The 17,145-nt window shown below is 40.7% G+C and overlaps 1 protein-coding gene across 1 annotated transcript; it reads right to left on the bottom strand.

The window, feature by feature from the left end:
• Window positions 1-13,478: 13,478 nt before the first annotated feature.
• tnnt2c (troponin T2c, cardiac) lies at window positions 13,479-14,675 on the bottom strand. The gene has a single exon (XM_072377255.1). It carries the CDS (start codon window positions 14,643-14,645, stop codon window positions 13,839-13,841), a length of 807 nt encoding a protein of 268 aa, XP_072233356.1. The 5' UTR covers window positions 14,646-14,675; the 3' UTR covers window positions 13,479-13,838.
• Window positions 14,676-17,145: the final 2,470 nt, after the last annotated feature.

Here is a 17,145-nt window from a genome sequence, read left to right as displayed (position 1 = left end):
GAAAGCGATGTGAAAAGACAATTCCAGTAATCTGAAACCAAGTTGTTAAAATGAGTGTTTTTAACTGAAAAAGCTTTAAACTAATAAACGTGAGGTGAGTTCAGCTTATTCTCACTGCATTGAACTCGCCAACAGCAGACAGCACGACACAAACTGACAAAAGGAGGTTTCAAAAGAAAGCGGGTAGTGAAAAAAAGAATTAGGTCTGCCAGCTGAATCTGAAGAATGTAACACGCAACTTTGCACAGCAGAGAGTTCGATGACAGCACCCGTGATGCATGTGGAACTTTTGTTTTGGCCTTGGCACAGACAACTATGCTCTCATTGCCATCCTCACCTGTGTTGTGTACAGCAACTCAGTACAATTTGATCTGCTGTCTTGCTTCCAAACCAGTTTTGTTTTCTTTTTTCCGCAACAGCTGCTGATCTGTTTTTCTAAGTTTGTTTTCAGTGTATTACATGTTGCCAGTTGTTTTTTTTAGGTTCTATTGTTTCACATGCTACGTAAGGTACCTTTAGTGTTATGTTAATTGTGAGATTCTAAGAAATGTTTGTTACTGGCTAAAATATAGGTTATACACTAAAAACTTTTTTCTTTTTTTTTTTTTTACTTTAAGTGTCTTAATGGTTAGTAATACTAGATAAATGGTAAATGGACTGTATCTACAGTATATAGTGCTTTTCTAGTCTAGTTGACATTCAAAACGCTTTTACACAAAAAAACAATCACACACACTCATATAGCTATTTTTAGTCTTTACAGCGATACCAGCTACATGATGCATTTCCTTTACTCACACTCCAATAGACACATCGAGGGCATCGTGGGGGGGTTCTGTATCTTGCCCAGGGACACTTTGACATGTGGTCCGGGGGAATCCCGGGATCAAATCAACCAACTTCCTGATTGGCAGATGATTGCTCTTCCTCTTGCTCAGATGGCAGTGAGGCCCCAGGTTCCAGTATTTCTATATTTCATGAAGAGCATCATTTTGTATGAAGTTCAGAACAAAGTTAGAAGAGTACACGTTCATTTTTGGACGGTGAACTTCTGAATTTCCAGTGGGGAACGATGAACATGAACAGTTTTTCTGCGTGAACTGAACTTTGAACAAGTTCTTGTTAAGAGTGAATTTGCACAACACAACACAGAAATATGTAATCAAAAGTCTATCTCGATACCATCGTCCTATGAAGGATGCCCAAATCATTCTAAAGAAACCACACCATTTGTTCAAACTTGAGGAACCTTTGTTAATAACCTGCACCAATTATCCATTACATTATGACCACTGGCCCCAAATGGAGTAAGTCTTCATATCACCAAAAGAGTTCTAAACAGTCAGGACATGGATAAAGAACATCTGAGAGTGATGTAGACTGTCTGGTACTAGGCTGCTCGCAATAGATCCTTTGGACCCTGTGGGTTGTGGGGTGGGATCTTTGTAGAGTGGGCATGCTTCCCACTGATCCGATCAAACTGGTAACTCTTTATGTTCTTTGAGTCCTTTCTATGTTGATTTTGCACGGCCCATTTCTGTCCTGCTATAGACTGCTGCTATAGGGAAGTGAGACTGGTTTGTACAAATGTTTAGGAGGTCAAAGTTCCGTCCATATAAATGCCAGGATGCAAGTTCTCCCAACAAAATGTTGCATTGTAACAAAATGAGCAGTGATGCTCACTTTACCTATAAGTGGTTTTAATGTTGTGGCGGATTGGTGACAATGTCAAATCTTTTTTCTTTTAGGGACAAAAAAACTAAAAACTATGAGTGAAATGTACCTCAGACTCTTATTACAGCAGAGGGACCACAAAATGTAGCTTTAACAACTTCTATATAAGTCAAAGAGATGCAATTGTATAGTTGGGAAAAAAATGCTCTTGATGAGATTATGTGGAATTTTATCAAAGCTCTTGCTCAGAGTCTAAGAAATGAGCCATAGTAAGCCCACTGCCAGAGAAGGTCTCTCTTGTGACATCGTCTCTCTTATTCTATTTGACTTCTGACATTCACTTGTATTAAACTCAGTTTTAAAATTAGCCTGAGAAGGATTATAAAAGCATCATGACTTCCCTTGAGATGGGAAACGAGAGGCTTCACTTTGGCTCTAACAGGTGTGAGCAGCAGCACTATCATCAGCGCTGACAGTGGCGGGAACATGCTGTAATAATAGGTTTGGAGGAAAAGCCTCTGTGAGATGAGGCCACTCCAGCTGCTCTGCTCATTTACATGACGAAGAGAGGTGGAGGAGTCAACATGAATCACCCGAGTGAGGGCCCAGCGGAGGACGTGATGTTGAATGTAAAAGTAGCCATTTATCAGATGCTACCCATTCCGTCACAGGTATGGCTCATGCACCAGTACAGTGATTCATAGCCGGAGACAGATCCAATGTCCAAATGAAAAAGGTGGGCCAAGATGTACGGGGGAATGTTTGCCAGCAAGAAAACATGAATACAAATAGAGACGGCGCATATCTCCCTCTGACTGTGCAAACAACCAATTAGTAAAGACAAACAGACAAACTCACTGAAATATCGTCTTCAGACGTGCAGCTTGGCATGCTTAGGCAATGAAAAGAAGTTAACATGCAGCCAAAATGTTCTTTCACACATCAGAATGATCAATTTCATGCAACTCAATGCAAAGAAAACAAGGTAAAAGTTGAGGTCTAAAGTCTGGTTTTCAGGCACAGTTAAGACAAATGTTTAACCGGTAGTGGTTCCGATGCTGATGTTTAGCAGGTCTAATGTTAACTATGTTCATCTTCCTTGTTTGCAAGTAAACATCTGCTGGTTATCAACCCAAAAAGAACAAATCTCTTCATCTTGAGTTTCAGTCTAACACCTGTACTGACAGCATCTAGCGGATGTGTGATGTCTGGGTTGTTGCTGAGACACTTTTCCATGAATGAGGTGCTCCTACACACCAGAAGTGAGTCATAGTTTTTACCAGCATCCTTACAATGTGTTGGTGGGTGCAACCTGGTAGGTAACTGGATGGGTTTATATTTATATATAGTTTGAATCCCCACAATATGTGATGAAACAAGAACAAACACACGCACACTTGAATGACTCAGACACTGTACTGTATAGAAGTCCAATCACTGTTAATTCCCCACACTTTCAATGAGTAAGAGCTCTATTAAAAATAATCTATGAAAAAGATCTCAGAATCAACCTCCGTTTGTGTTTCGTTTGACAACATAAAGCTGCAACAGTGTTAACTGCTCAACAAACTCTGACGTGGTGAAAGTTCAAATAAAAAAAAAAAAATCCAACCTTTCTTGCCTTGATGCCAGAAAAATAAAACTGATCATATACGGCTGGTAATTTTGGGTCAAATTGAGTTTTTATACTGGTACTGTGGTCGTTGAGTGGGATAGTAGCAGATTACCTAATTTAGAAGGATGTACTTCCTAAACTAAGGGTTTAGGCCAATATAAAGGGTGTGAAGTGGTTACCCAGATAGGATGAATCTATAATTTTTGCCTCACATGAGACAGGAAAAATAAAATAAAAATGCTATAACACAACCAGTCATGGCATTATTTGAAAAATAGATAACTGAAATAAACACTCAGGTAAAGTAAATAAGAATGATCAAATTTTTACAATTCCGTGTTCTGCTAAGAAACTTCAGATCCTGTGATTTTCATAAAATAACACATAACATGGCTCTGACTTTGGGTTCGGAGGGCACTGCATTCCACTTACCTGTGGAGAGCACATGAATGTGCCATCCATCCAAGTTCAACTTGGGAGCAGCACTCTCTGACAAGTTGACATGTCCAACTGGAGGAGATCAACCAACCACCAATGCATCGCCTGAGCAGATGCATGCACATCTCTGTATTCATCTGTTTTATTCATTTCTCAAAATCAAACATGTCGTTTTCAATCCATAGGATTCTTTATTTGATTGACAGTCATTTTTCCTCTTTTGAATACAACTTTAGCCTCAGAAGTCCCATTCAAAATACAATTCTTATCACGGAAATTCTGCATCTGTCAACATGAATTAAACATTAATGGTTCCAAATTATCATAAACTGCAGCGTTTGGTTTACATTCATCACATATCAACTTAATCAATATCTTTTTAAAAGCCTACCCTGGTGCCAGTGCAGAAAGGGATCAAAGCAGGCCCTGCACATCACAATACAGCCATAGTTTGCCAGCTTACTATCGAATCTGCAGCCGGCCTTCCCCTGTTCTCTTGACCCAATGTCTGCAAATCAACCTTTTATCGGTAACTTCAGCAACATGTGAAAAAAAGCTACTTCAAACCAACAGCTAAATGTAATATGCCTTTTTTTTAAAGTTAGAAAACAGACCTGTAGCCGTACAAAAATATCTGATGTGGGAGCATGACAGCAGATAAACTTACTTGCTCAACTTACTTCTTCCTTAGCCTGAAGTAGACGTGCAAGCGTTCATTGAACTTCTGTCTTGCCATGAGAATGTAATGAACTCACACTTTCTGAGCTGCTGCTCATCTCCTCCTCCTCTTCCTCAGTCACAGTAATGCCAAGGCTTTCCTCTGACAGCTTGAGAGATAGATCCTGGATCCATGTCTACATCGTGTCTGGAAAAGCTGCTCGTTCCTGGATCATTTTGATGATAATTTGAGACGCCTTGCAAGTGGCACAGAATTTGTTCATGTTGATGTTCATCTGAATGAACAACAAATGCTGCAGTAAAACCCAACCTTTAGAGGAAGTTTCAGTTTTTACTAAAAATAAACAAAGACTAAAATGACACTGCACCACAGTATCTAAACTCAGTTGCTCAGAGTTTTGGCTTTCATTGAATTAACCTCTTTGCATTGCTTTTATATGTTTATTTTATGAATCATGCATATGAGTTGACTTGTGCAAGGAAAGTTAAATATACTGTGACCTATAGATAAGATTTGTGCTCAATAAAATAGTTTTAAGAGACAAGTAAATCAAACAAATCACTTAAACATGATTTGTAACAGCATTTTTAGATTAAGCCACTTGACAGCAGAGTCTCCATTTAGGAGGTCAAGCTTGAGTTGCAAAACAATTAAGACTCCACTGTTGTCGTTTTTTTTTTTGACAGTGGCTCAGACACACTTGTGAAGTCACTCTAAAAGGTTTACAGTGAGGCGCTGATAAGATGCATGGCAACATCAAATCTTCATATGGCCGGAGGGAATCGGGGCTTGAAAACCAGCAGGATGATGAGGAGGTGAGAGATTAATGCCCTGTCGGATTGGCTAAATCTCCTTTATACTCCTAGCTGCTACCAACTCCCACCTCAATTTGGAGGTGGTTGGAGATAAGCCCGAACAGCACCGTCTCCAGGGCAGGTTAATTTATCCACAGGCTAAAGGCACCGAGAGACACGAAGCTCGAGCATTCCTCTAAGCTGGTTACCCTACTGACATTCTGGGAGATTGGGTATATTTATAGCAGGACAGTCTGTTTGCCCCCAACAGCCATGAAGATGAAAAGAAATAAACAGGCTCACAAATGGGGTTTATTGCTTTATGTTGTGCTTAACATGCGAGTTTGCATCTAAAAGAGTGCTGTGATCATTACGCACATGTCTGTGCCAGATTCTGTGGCTAATCATCATATGCATTATGACATATCAAACTAAAACAAGTTAAAGTGGGGGAAATTTGCTGGTTTGCTCATTTATATGAAAATGGGATGAATACCGCTAATGAAAATCTAAATAAACAACCCAGTCCTATAAGAAAATGTGGCATAGCTTTGTTGTTCCACAACACAAAGTGATGCAGTTCTACAATACAAGACTCAAATATTGTGCAATTGCAATAATGTCTTTACAGAAGCAGCTTAAGTTTCAATACATCGACACATTGATGTTCTACATCTCACAACATCCATTTTCCACCACTCTCAGCTGCCAATTTGGCCATAAACGCTTAGAGGAAAAAAAGAGGGGATGGTGGAATGTGCTAATCCATGGACCGCCTTGTGAGTAACTCATCCCTCATGTTTTCCACAGGCCTTGCACTTTTCTACTTTCAGTCAACTCTTTACTCTAACACTTCACTCTCATCTGTAAACAGCTTGGAGAGGAAACTCTTGCTTTGTTCGTCAATGGCAACGGACTGGCTGCAACACAGCTCTCAATTCCATGTGACTTACTGGGTTTTCCTGAATTAATCCGTTATTACAGAAAATGGTCCACCATTTCAATGGTGGTTCGTGAGTAAATTTTCAGATAGTTTCGCAAATTAATTTTAGAACACGCAAGTGGGGAACCTCAGGATTAGGGTTAGGAGTTAAATGTACATGGATAGGGTTGGAATCAGTCTATGTGGTTAATCTCAAATGTTTCTAACTACATGGTTAGGTTTACAAGTTAGAGATAATTGATTTTACTTATCGTGGGATTCATATAATGTCAAATGCAAGCGAGCCAACAGAAAACAAAACTCAGGATATTTAGTCATCACTATTCATGGGTGTAAATTGAGCAAACGTACATATTACATCTTTTCCTGGTCAGACTGTGCAAAAATAAATATTACATAGGCCTACTTGTATTCTGTCTGGGAAGATGAAGCAGCTGGTTGACAGAGTGTCAAACATGTAAAAGATTCTCTGGTTTCAATCCGTTTTTGTTTTTTTCCCTTTCAACACTCCTGAAAACAAAACCACAGACCACGCATGGATATTTCTACATGACCGTGAGTTGTAAACATTTCTTAATCAACACTAAATTGATATCACTGACAGATTTCTGCCTTCATTGGAACAATCACCATAAACACCAATAAACTCTTCAAATCCTGGACACCAGCTGTTTAAATTGCTACCCCTTAAAACACAGACCACTGCAGTCAAAGAGTTTTTCCCTGTGGCATTCGCACTCCAACAAGCATTAAATTACTCCTTAAGTGCAATACTGTCCAAGTGCTCATTTATGCTTGCATGGAGATATCCATCAGCCTCACTCTCACCCCCACACAGAGTGAAAAACAAAAAGGGACTTGTGTTCAGTCCGTCAAAAAACGAAAGAAAAGAAAACAGCATATAGTTCTTGGAGTTGATGCTACACATGGACTGAATGCTGACTGGTTGACAGTTCATTTGAGCCGAGAGGAGACTTTTTTAAAATGAATCCCAATCAAGAAGAACAGGTGAAAAAGCATAAAACACCTGCAAATGTCATTCATTAAAAACTTAATTTCACTCTATCACAAAGCAGGTCTTTGTCCACTTTGGCTTCTTTATTTTCTTTTGGGCAAAGCCAAAGGACCAACAACAGCACCAAAGCACACAAAAGCAGACAACAGCACAATTATTCCACAAATTTCAAAGACTGCCCCCAAGTGGCAGCATATTGCTATAGCATGTTGCTATGCGTTTACGAAGCACCAACTCTGAGAGGTTGAACATGTCCAAAGCTTAAAGGGATTTTTTTTCCCACCCTTTTCGATGTGGGGTTTTGTTTAATACTTCTGAGAACGCAGGGACCTACATTCAGTAGACAGTTAGCTACTCAGAAAGGTTTCCTGACTGGTGAGCTAAAGCTAAAGCTAACACCTATTCAAAGAGGAGCAAATGTTTCCCACTACCTAAACCAGCCCAAACCTGAAATTTTCCTAATGATTTGATCAAAGGTTGTGTCTCTGCTCTAATTTGAGCCACTATGAAATCTGAGAATTTGCTCTTCTCATCGACCCCCTTCTGAGTAGCTTTTATCTTTAGGTCAACCCTCGGCAAACCTTCCGAGTCTCCGTACTACTCTTATCTTTTTATTTTACAACCCAACTGACTTAGTAGGGACTGTCATCGATAAAGAGTGATAAAAACTTTAGATAACCAAACCCCACTATGTAAATTTATGACAGGAAAGGGGGGGGTTAACATGTGATGCATATTAGTTTTTATTAATTTCATTATGACTGAACAGACATTTCCTTTTGCTGCCAAAAGATGTAAAAGGGTTCAGGAAACGTTTGATGATGTATCGCAAAGGACAAACGTGTTTTCATCTCAAGTGGTGTTCTCCTGACAAACATGGTTTAATTTAATGTTGATCAAAGAAAAAGATGGGGCATAATTAATCGGAACGATGAGCCTCTTCATTACACTGGCTCAGGGTGCCATCATTCTGGACGCTGTCGAGTTAACTACACAGACGCACAAAGACATTAAGAAAGCTGTCACTTGAATTGTTTCGTGCCATCTTGGCAAAAAAATCGTCAATGACAAGATCCTCCATGATTGAGTCACCTTGATGAGCTCCTCTGTCGTGCAAATACATTATGACTCTTTCCCTAAAGTCCCCTCAAAACTCATCTGTGCTCCTCAAAATTGTACATTTCAAAGCTTTTGCCTCAAAATAGGTGGAGTACGACGACATTTTTTCCCTTATTCAGTGAATAGGGGTCTATGAATATGCTATTCTGCCCATATTATTGCCCACATACAAATGACAAAGTCTGCCCTGTTTCTTCTGATTCAGCTACGCTATGCAATGACTAATTCTAATATTCAAGTTACTCAGCCATACATGTTTGAACCAGTTAATGATTCTCAAGAGGATGAAGCTAAATTATACAGGGCTGCGTGCAAGTAGAGGTATTAGAATGGTAATGTATATACTTTGTGTATTCAACTATATTAGAAACATGACAGCAATAGATATCGAGCTTCTGGCTCGACAATGGCTGTAATGTGATGCTAATTTTGGCTAAAACTTAGCCAACATGAGGCTACTGAATACTAAGAGACACCAGTTGACAGAAATTGTAAATGAAAGTGTGAGAGAGAAAGTCCAATTAAAATAAGAATGAAAAAAGAACAAAAATCACCAGTTCCCTCTCTGTTGAGTGACAAAACAAAGCTGTTTTGGGGGTCAAATTTACAAAGCAGCTGTGTGAAATATGAAGACAGTAGAACTATGTAGCCTACGAATTTTTGATAGGACATTACAGTGTCTCCAAGTAAACTGAATCCGCTCCAGATGTGTAGTATGACATCTGGGATGTGGGAACCAGACAGGATAAAATGCAAAAGGCAAAGTTATTGGCAGAACTAAGGTAAAAAAAAAGCAAAACAAAGAGACGTGGCGGTCCTCACAGACGATTGTTCAGTAAACCAGTGTCCAGGAACAAAACAAAGGTCAAGCATCCAACAGCTAACAACAATGTTAGCTGAGATCAAAAACTTACCAGAGAACACACAGGATAAAGGGTTGGAAATCCAGTCACTCTAAACAGATAATCCAGAGAAGAGTGACTGAAAGCAGGAGAGGGACAAGGCGAGTGATGACAAACTGTAAACAGCTGTGTACGATGGGAGCAGTGGTGCAATTAAGAGCACCAAGAACAGGTGTGAAGGGGAAAATTGGAGGCAAAGCTTGCTGAAATGCATGAGGAGAAAAGGGGTGTCAAATAACACCGGAGGTGAACACAAACCTGACAGACAATTTCCAAATCAAAACAAAACCCAGTCTGTGAAAATCTTTGCGTCAAACCATTCAACTTTGAGCTGTTTATCTCCACGTTGTTTGGGGTTTAATGAGCATTATGTCTGAAAACAGCTGATATATTGGCTAAAATAGGCTTGCTTAAAAGGTTCATTCTAGGGTTACGGTTTGTTTTCCATTCAATTTTCTAAGGTAATGAAGATCCATACAGGAAGTGCACATGGTATGGACAACTAACACATCATTATTGCTGAACCATACGGTACTGTGGAAAAGTCTTGAGTCATCTTCGTTTTCATTTCTAGTACAGTTTGTGTGTCTGTTTTTGTTTGTGAAGCCGCCAAACACTGACCTATGATTAATTCAAGCACAAAAAGGCCCCCAACTCAAGGGATGAACCAGAGTTGTGTCTATACATAACAGAGCTTAGCAAAGAGCCCAGAGCTTAGCAAAGAGCCCATTTTAAATGGTACCTTTTGGCACTTTGTTATTAGCAGGCTGTCATCAAAATAGTCTTTTTTTGTGTGTGTCTCCCATTTCTTTAGTCACACTGACAATCACTGCCATGTTTTACAGGTCCAAAATTGTATTTTTGTACCAACAAGGGGATTCCCAAAGATTATGTTTGAAGAAATCTTGGCATACCTCAGCATGTGTGCAGCAAACAGGACGAGTGGAGGACAAAAGAAGACGTGTTAGGCCTAAAAAGAACTAATTACTGCAGATGAACAGTATCCGATAGTGATGTCCTCATGAAGAAAATTCCCAGAGCCTGGACCCATTATTGAGGCAATGTGGGATCAGAATGGGAGGAAGAATGATGCAAAAGGCAGCCAAAATCAAAACCAAGTCTGAAACCAAGACAGTTTCAGACTGTGTTGAGGAATGAAGGTCCTCATACCAAACATTGACTTTCAAGCTTGTTCGAATGATCTCTGCTTTTGTCTCGTATACTTCATTTCCATTTAAATTTGCTCGTTTCAATACATTGTTGCGCCTATTTCCTGCTTTTCTGCCAATACATAAAGAAACAAGGGTTGGCTCCAGACTGGCACAGTGTTTAAACGGTTTCTGAGGGTAACAAATAGTGCCGCCTTAATGTCTTTTGAGGAAGGTCTTGTTTATTTCAGCAAGACATTCAGCACACGTTGCAGCAGCATGGCTGTGCCGTGAAAGATTCAAGGTGCCAAACCGACCTGCCTGCATCCATTAGGATGCATTGTGAAAAAAAAATCTGATAATCTTGTTTTAGGACAACATTATCTGTATAAAGTTAAAATGAAAAAAAAATAAAGTTTCCTAGCTGAGAATAGCCATCATCTGTCAGTGATATAGACTTGGATGAGTCTCTGGCGTCTCATTTATCCTCATATTAGACCAGAATAAACACTGTTGTGCACAAACTCTAAATAATGGGATGACACTGGAAAACTTTAAATAAAATAAAAAATTAAAACTATATTGTGAGGATGACGACAATGAAGAAAAAAGAAAAATAATGAAATCCCGACAATGCGAAACAACCAATAAGTGATCTGTGAGATGCTCCTTGTCGTTCTAATTAAAATACAAATCCAATTTGATAGGAACTTGAAAATAAGAGTCTCGTTAGAGTTGAAAGTGTGGCCGAGGAACTGTCAATCATGCAGCGCATACATTATCTGCGAGTCTCTGCTGGGTAGCCTACTAATGAGCCAACAACGGCCCCCCTGAAGACCCTGCAGCTGCCATACAAGTGAACACACACACACACGCTAACATGCACAGCCTTTTTTTGAATGAGCATGTCTGAACTCAACAGGGAATCTTCAGGCTTTCTTATAAAACTGAAGATTCACTGCTTCACCATCCGGCATCAACTTGTTATCAACGAGTTCCCGGGAACATCTTGTTCCCTGGTGAGACACGTGTAGTTCACCGGGGCTCGAATATTTGTCTCAGCGTGGTCAGCACAAGCCCCCACACCTTTTGGCTGATTATGAGAGGACATGTTGAAGCAGAGAGGGGGGTAAAGACAGCCTCTCCCAGTCTCCATAGCAACGTGTGAGCATCGTGCCGCTTCTGGCAGACTTTAATGGCTTGTCACTGCCACGAGAGCAATACAGAGGTTAGGCGTTGATAAAAGCGAGCCGGAACGACAATCTAGAACAGCAGGGGGTAGAAATGTCCCCGCACCTTGATCTGACATGTGCTTTTAGCTGCTGCCGTTGGCTGTTGGAGGGTGATTTTTCTGATGGGGAATATATATATATATATATATATATTTTTTTTTAAAGTCCCTCTGAACACACTTAAAGTATCTTATGTACAGACATTATGGAAAGTTTCCATGGTGTGTGGCTGTGGAGTTAGAATAAGTTTAGCTGTCTTGGGGGAAATAATATAACAAAAAGATATTGGATTAGTTTGAAATAAGATAGAAACGTATTGTTCAGGTTAAACTGGCTGCTTGTGCCTTCGATGCATTGCAACTGTGTTCGCGCACTGTTACAGAATGAGACGAATATCTTAGAAATTAACACCATGAGCACTGCTTTCCGGGAGCTTTTTAAAACTTTGAAAGTTTAAGAGCTGTTTTTTAGTGCCATCTAATGGACAGAATATTTCACCCCTTGAATCCCATCAATCCTTAAATATGTACTGCAGTAAAGTGGGGTTTTAACTGATAGTTTCATCCTGATACAGTGCCGTTTAAAAGCCTTGGGACACCCTTCTTTTGTTTATATTGTGCTTCCAAGCGTCGAAACCTTCTTGGAGTCATCTAAGAGGGGACTGAATAATAGTTTTTCAAGTTTAAGCTGCCTGTCTCTGTTTGTCAAGCCACTTAACAGTGACCTGAATAATATAAAAATAGGAAAAGTATCTTACTCAGGGGATGAACCAGTGATTTGTCCACACAAAACAGACAACAAGGAGCCAATTGTAAATGGTATCCTCTGGGACTTTGTTATTAACAGCCTGTCATAAAGACACATAACTTGCTCCAATTTCTTTAGCTGCATCTCTAGATAATGCAGTAAAGCAGGTTGACGGGCATAGAAATCTATATTTGCACCAACAAGGAGGTTGCCATAGAGGTATTAGCTGAAAACTTGATATAATCCAGCATGGGGGGGCAGTACGTCCTTAAAATTTCAAAGAAACTGGACAAGTGGAGGCTGAGGTATGCCAAAGGACACAAGAACTGGAGTGAAAAAGGTCTTGTGAAATGATGAATAAGCTTGAAATGATGATGTTCTGTTGTCGCCTCACATACTGTATTTTGAATAAATCACTGAATCTGTATCCTTTTCCTGCCATTACATAAAGAAATGTTTATTTGATTTCACATAGTGTTCCCCAGTTGGTAATTGGTGTCATTTTAGTCTTGCCAGCTTGAATCCTGTTAAATTCATTTTTGTCATTAACTGGTAACATGTGAGCTGGAAAATCTGGATTCAGAACAAATGTAAGTGATCCCAAATACAGTGTGACGTAAGTGGTGGGTGTGGTGGGAAATCACCATCTTTTGATGTTACTCACGTTCAAATTAACTTTCAGGATATGTGTTTTATCGTCACGATTTGAAAAAAAACAAATGGGATGTTTTTCTTTGCTATTCTTCCTGTTCTGGTGCAGATAAATTGATGCATGTTTCTTCAAACCACTTCATCATGTGGATGTGTCATTACAGCTGATACAGAAGCACTTTTATCCATCTGAAGAAGAGCTTGTGGACGCCCGTCGGAATGTCAAATAGCTGTTTTACATGAGAAAAAAAATAAAAAGAGTTCATTGAATACCTTGATTTCTATTTCTGATACATACCAAGGCATCAAACCTCCCTCTGTGGGTTGCACCTCTCAGTCAACGTTTCAGTTGTTAAAAGCTCTGCAGCTCCTGAGCCTAAATTAGCTTAGTGAAAATTCAGCTGTGCAGCACCTGTTTCCCTTTTCAGCCATTTACCACAACCCTGCCGACGCCACGAATCCCCATTAAACACAGACCATGAACGTGGCTCTACTAAGACACCTTGAATAAGAGACACGAGTACGCAAGTTTGGATTTATTGGAAACAAACAGAAGCTCATAAAGCTCCAAATATCTTTGGGAAAGAGTTTGTGACAATGTGAAAAGGTCCCTGAATAATGAACCAGTGTAAAATATCCATAGTGGGGAAGAAGCAAAATGATACACAAAACATTTTCTCGTGGAAAAGGTAACAGAGAAACTCAAATCTAAATAAACAATTGCTTGATATGATTGATAGTAACTGATAGGTCCGCTGAGCCCTCAGAAAGGAGGTACCTCTACATCTGCACACAGTCCCTGGAAAAGCTTTCATGAGACAAGTTGGAAATACCAAACAGTCCAAAAGGAGCTTGGCTGTCCAGTTCTGGGACTCCGGTCCTCACTTCCAGGAGCCAGACTTGCCCTTGGCCCCGCGGGAGCTCTTGGATGTCTTGGAGCCCCTCTGGTGGTCACTGACTCGGTTTCGGAGCACGTAGATGTCGTACCTCTGCCTCTTGAGCTTTTCCCCCAGCTCAAACTTCTCAGCGTGCAGCTGGTGGAGCCACTGCCAGAGTTCCTGCGCCTTCTCCGCCAGCTTCTCCTGGTTCAGGTGGTCGATGTTGAGCGGCTTCCTGCGCTCCATTAGGGCCTTTTTCTTCTCCTCGCGAGCCGTCAGCTTCTTGCCCTTCTTCTGGTCCACTTTCTGCAGGTAGCCACCGAATGACTTGTTGGAGAATATCATCTTCTTCTTGGCCTCCTCCTCGGCGCGCAGTTTGGCCGCCTCTTCCTCGCGCCTCGCCCTCTCCTCGGCCAGTCGTGCTTGGCGCTCCCGCTCCTGCTCTGTACGAACACGCTGCTGATCGGCCCTGTCGGAGCGGCGCCGTTCGATGCGGCTGCGGAGGGACATCAGTTCTTCCTCTTCCTTCTGACGGTTCGAAAAATGCAGCTCAATGAGGCCCTGGAGGTCATTAAAATCCTTTTCAAGCCTCTTGCGGTGGAGGTCATCGAAATCGACCTTCTCACCATCAGGTAGCTTTGGAGGAGCCATGTTTGGCACATATGTTGTCTTATGCCGTGGTTTGCTACCTTCTTCGTGCTCATTCTCCTCCTCTTTCTTTTCTTCCTTCCCGCCTTCCTCTTCAATGTCCTCCTCACTCACCTCCTCTTCCTGCTCATACTCCTCAACAATTTCTTCAGTGTCCCACATGGTAAGCTTTCCCAGGGAGGAGAGATCAGACCAGGTCAGCTGGCGTCTCACACACAAGAGATGACTGAAGTCTTGGATGTGCAGGATGGGGGTTTTAAGCGTTCGCCTCCATCATGTGACCATACTGTGACAGTCTCCAGGGTGTGGGTCAGATTTTGAGACAGATGGAATGGTCTATTTTCTCCTTCACCAAGTTTTGTCAGCCACGCACGCCCACTTTATCCTCTTAAGACCCCCCTCCCCACTGTCTACTCTGACCCCGAGGGACTCCTCATTCCTTTGTAAGGACAAAATGAGAGACTATTTCAGCAACACAACAGATGCACAAACATACTTGTGCTATCCAGTCTCACCACGTAACTCCCAGCATATTCTAGAACAAATGGCATCCGTACGTTGAAGGACCTACAAAGACGCCGGTGCTGCTCAAAGCAGAAAAAATGCGCCAAACTCCATCAAAATATAGCTGTCTTTGGCACTTTTTGGAGATGTAACTTATGAAATGGGAGCAAATTGTGTGTTTTTTGTAACAGGCTGCTGAAGCGAGAGCTTAAAATTGGTTCTTGGCAAACTTGTCTGTTATATGTAGACGCAACCTTGAGTTAGATCCCCTTTTTATGCGTAAAAAGTTAATTGGCCATTGTTAAGTGGCTTCACAAACAAAATACCTTGTTCCTCTGAAATTGGTCAGGTACAAAGATGGGACTGAGAGGGAATTCCAAAGAAAAAGAAAGCTTTTAGACAGCCTGGAGAACTATAGCTCAAGACCACATTAAATGCTTAAAGTCTGGCTCCTTGTCTGGAATCATTTTAGGTTTGTCCACCTACATTTTTCAACTTTTTTGGATCATTTTTATAGCTCTAAACCACACTGAAATGAGTAGTCTCTCTCTCTCTCATACCATATATACAGTATGTACGTATATGTATATATATATGTACAGCACCAGTTCATTATTAAACAAATAGCAACACTGAAAGAAACGTAGCTGCCTTAGTTAAAACAATGACGCACAGGATGAGCTTTAACTCTCAGCCTCGTCTTCTCTTTAGAATGTAATTAAAACATTCTTGCCGTTGGAGACTTTCTGCTTTCAGTGCATGGTGGATTAAAACCTAATTGCATTCGCAGCATTTGCAGATGTCAAGACTCAAAAATGCTTGTTCCCAAGTCTCGAGTAATCAGTGGAAAAGTTGAGATGCAAATTTTAGGGGATGATATAACTGACAGCAAGCGACAGGTGCTCTGCTGTGTCTGGGAATCCAAATTAAAATGATGCATGAGCCTCCTTGGGATAAAGCTCCGAATGTCATCCTGCTGTAAATGCACATAGTAGTTGGCACATTAATATGGGGCTCAAGTTTGCAGTGTTATCATAAACCTTCCTGGGCTTTGACTCTGTGAAGATAGAGTAATAGTGGCTGGAGAGGATCACAAAGGAAATCTTGATGCATGTGAGAATGTCCCACGCCTGCCTCATCCCAAAGTGGACTTCCCTCTGCTAAAACATGCCTGTGAACAACATGAGGGCAGCAGGTGGTTCTAGTATAATCAAGGCACTCTTGGTTGCTACTGCAAAGGACAACTGTCTTTCATCACAGACAAGCAGCAAAGAGCTATATATAGCCGAGTCCTTTGCTGTTTAGTGCAGTTCTGCTCTTGTATGGTTAAACTAAGTTCTGCTAAGTTATGGTCAAGAAGGTCAAAACTGTAGTTTTTCAACATAAATAATGAACCAGCCTAGAAACTACAGCAGACTTTTAAGAAATACCTGTCTGGTTTGAGGAGGAGCACAAATGCACCTCAGCAGCAGCTCTAGACTCACAGTGCCCTCATGTGGTCAAAACTGGGCACTGCAGGTAAATATCCAAGACTGCACGGATTCTTAATCATTGCGTTAAGAGTATCAGTTCCCATGTAGAACATATAGTAGACTCAGATAATAAGGTTAGGTATGCTTAAAAACATCCTTAGGTAATCATAAATTAGTGAATAAATGTAGCATCCAGCTAGTTCTCAAATTAAGTCTCACAGAGGTGGGCATCGAGCTTGAATATCCCAATCACTAAAAAAATACTTTGCATGCCCTCATCTTTATGGTTAATCAAGGTGAACAAACTGCATTATTACAGTTGTTTATAGCCTTGTTGCCCACTCAAAGCCTTTTTACACTACAAACCACATTCACACACATTCATACAGTTTTTTATCAGCTCATGTCGGAGACCCCAAACAGAAGTTTTACATTTCTATTCAATGCGGGGTGCAAAATGCAGGGTCGTAAGAAATGTACCTTTTGGCCTATTGTGTAAACGTCAGAGAAAGTTACGCAATCAAAATGATTTTCATCAGTCATTAAGCCGCATCGTGCATTTTGAGACGATATTTACCAAACCCCAGTTTGTAATATGTGAGCCTATACTTATATTTTCATGTTCCTCATAAATTTCAATGAAAACAGCCATCAGTGAATTACACTGTTGCCCATTTAAATTATGT

The sequence above is a fragment of the Leuresthes tenuis genome, unplaced genomic scaffold, assembly GCF_036924035.1.
Source record: "Leuresthes tenuis unplaced genomic scaffold, fLeuTen1.0.hap1 SCAF_23, whole genome shotgun sequence".
In the NCBI taxonomy this organism is placed as follows: Eukaryota; Metazoa; Chordata; class Actinopteri; order Atheriniformes; family Atherinopsidae; genus Leuresthes; species Leuresthes tenuis.
This window is presented reverse-complemented; position numbering and strand designations above follow the sequence as displayed.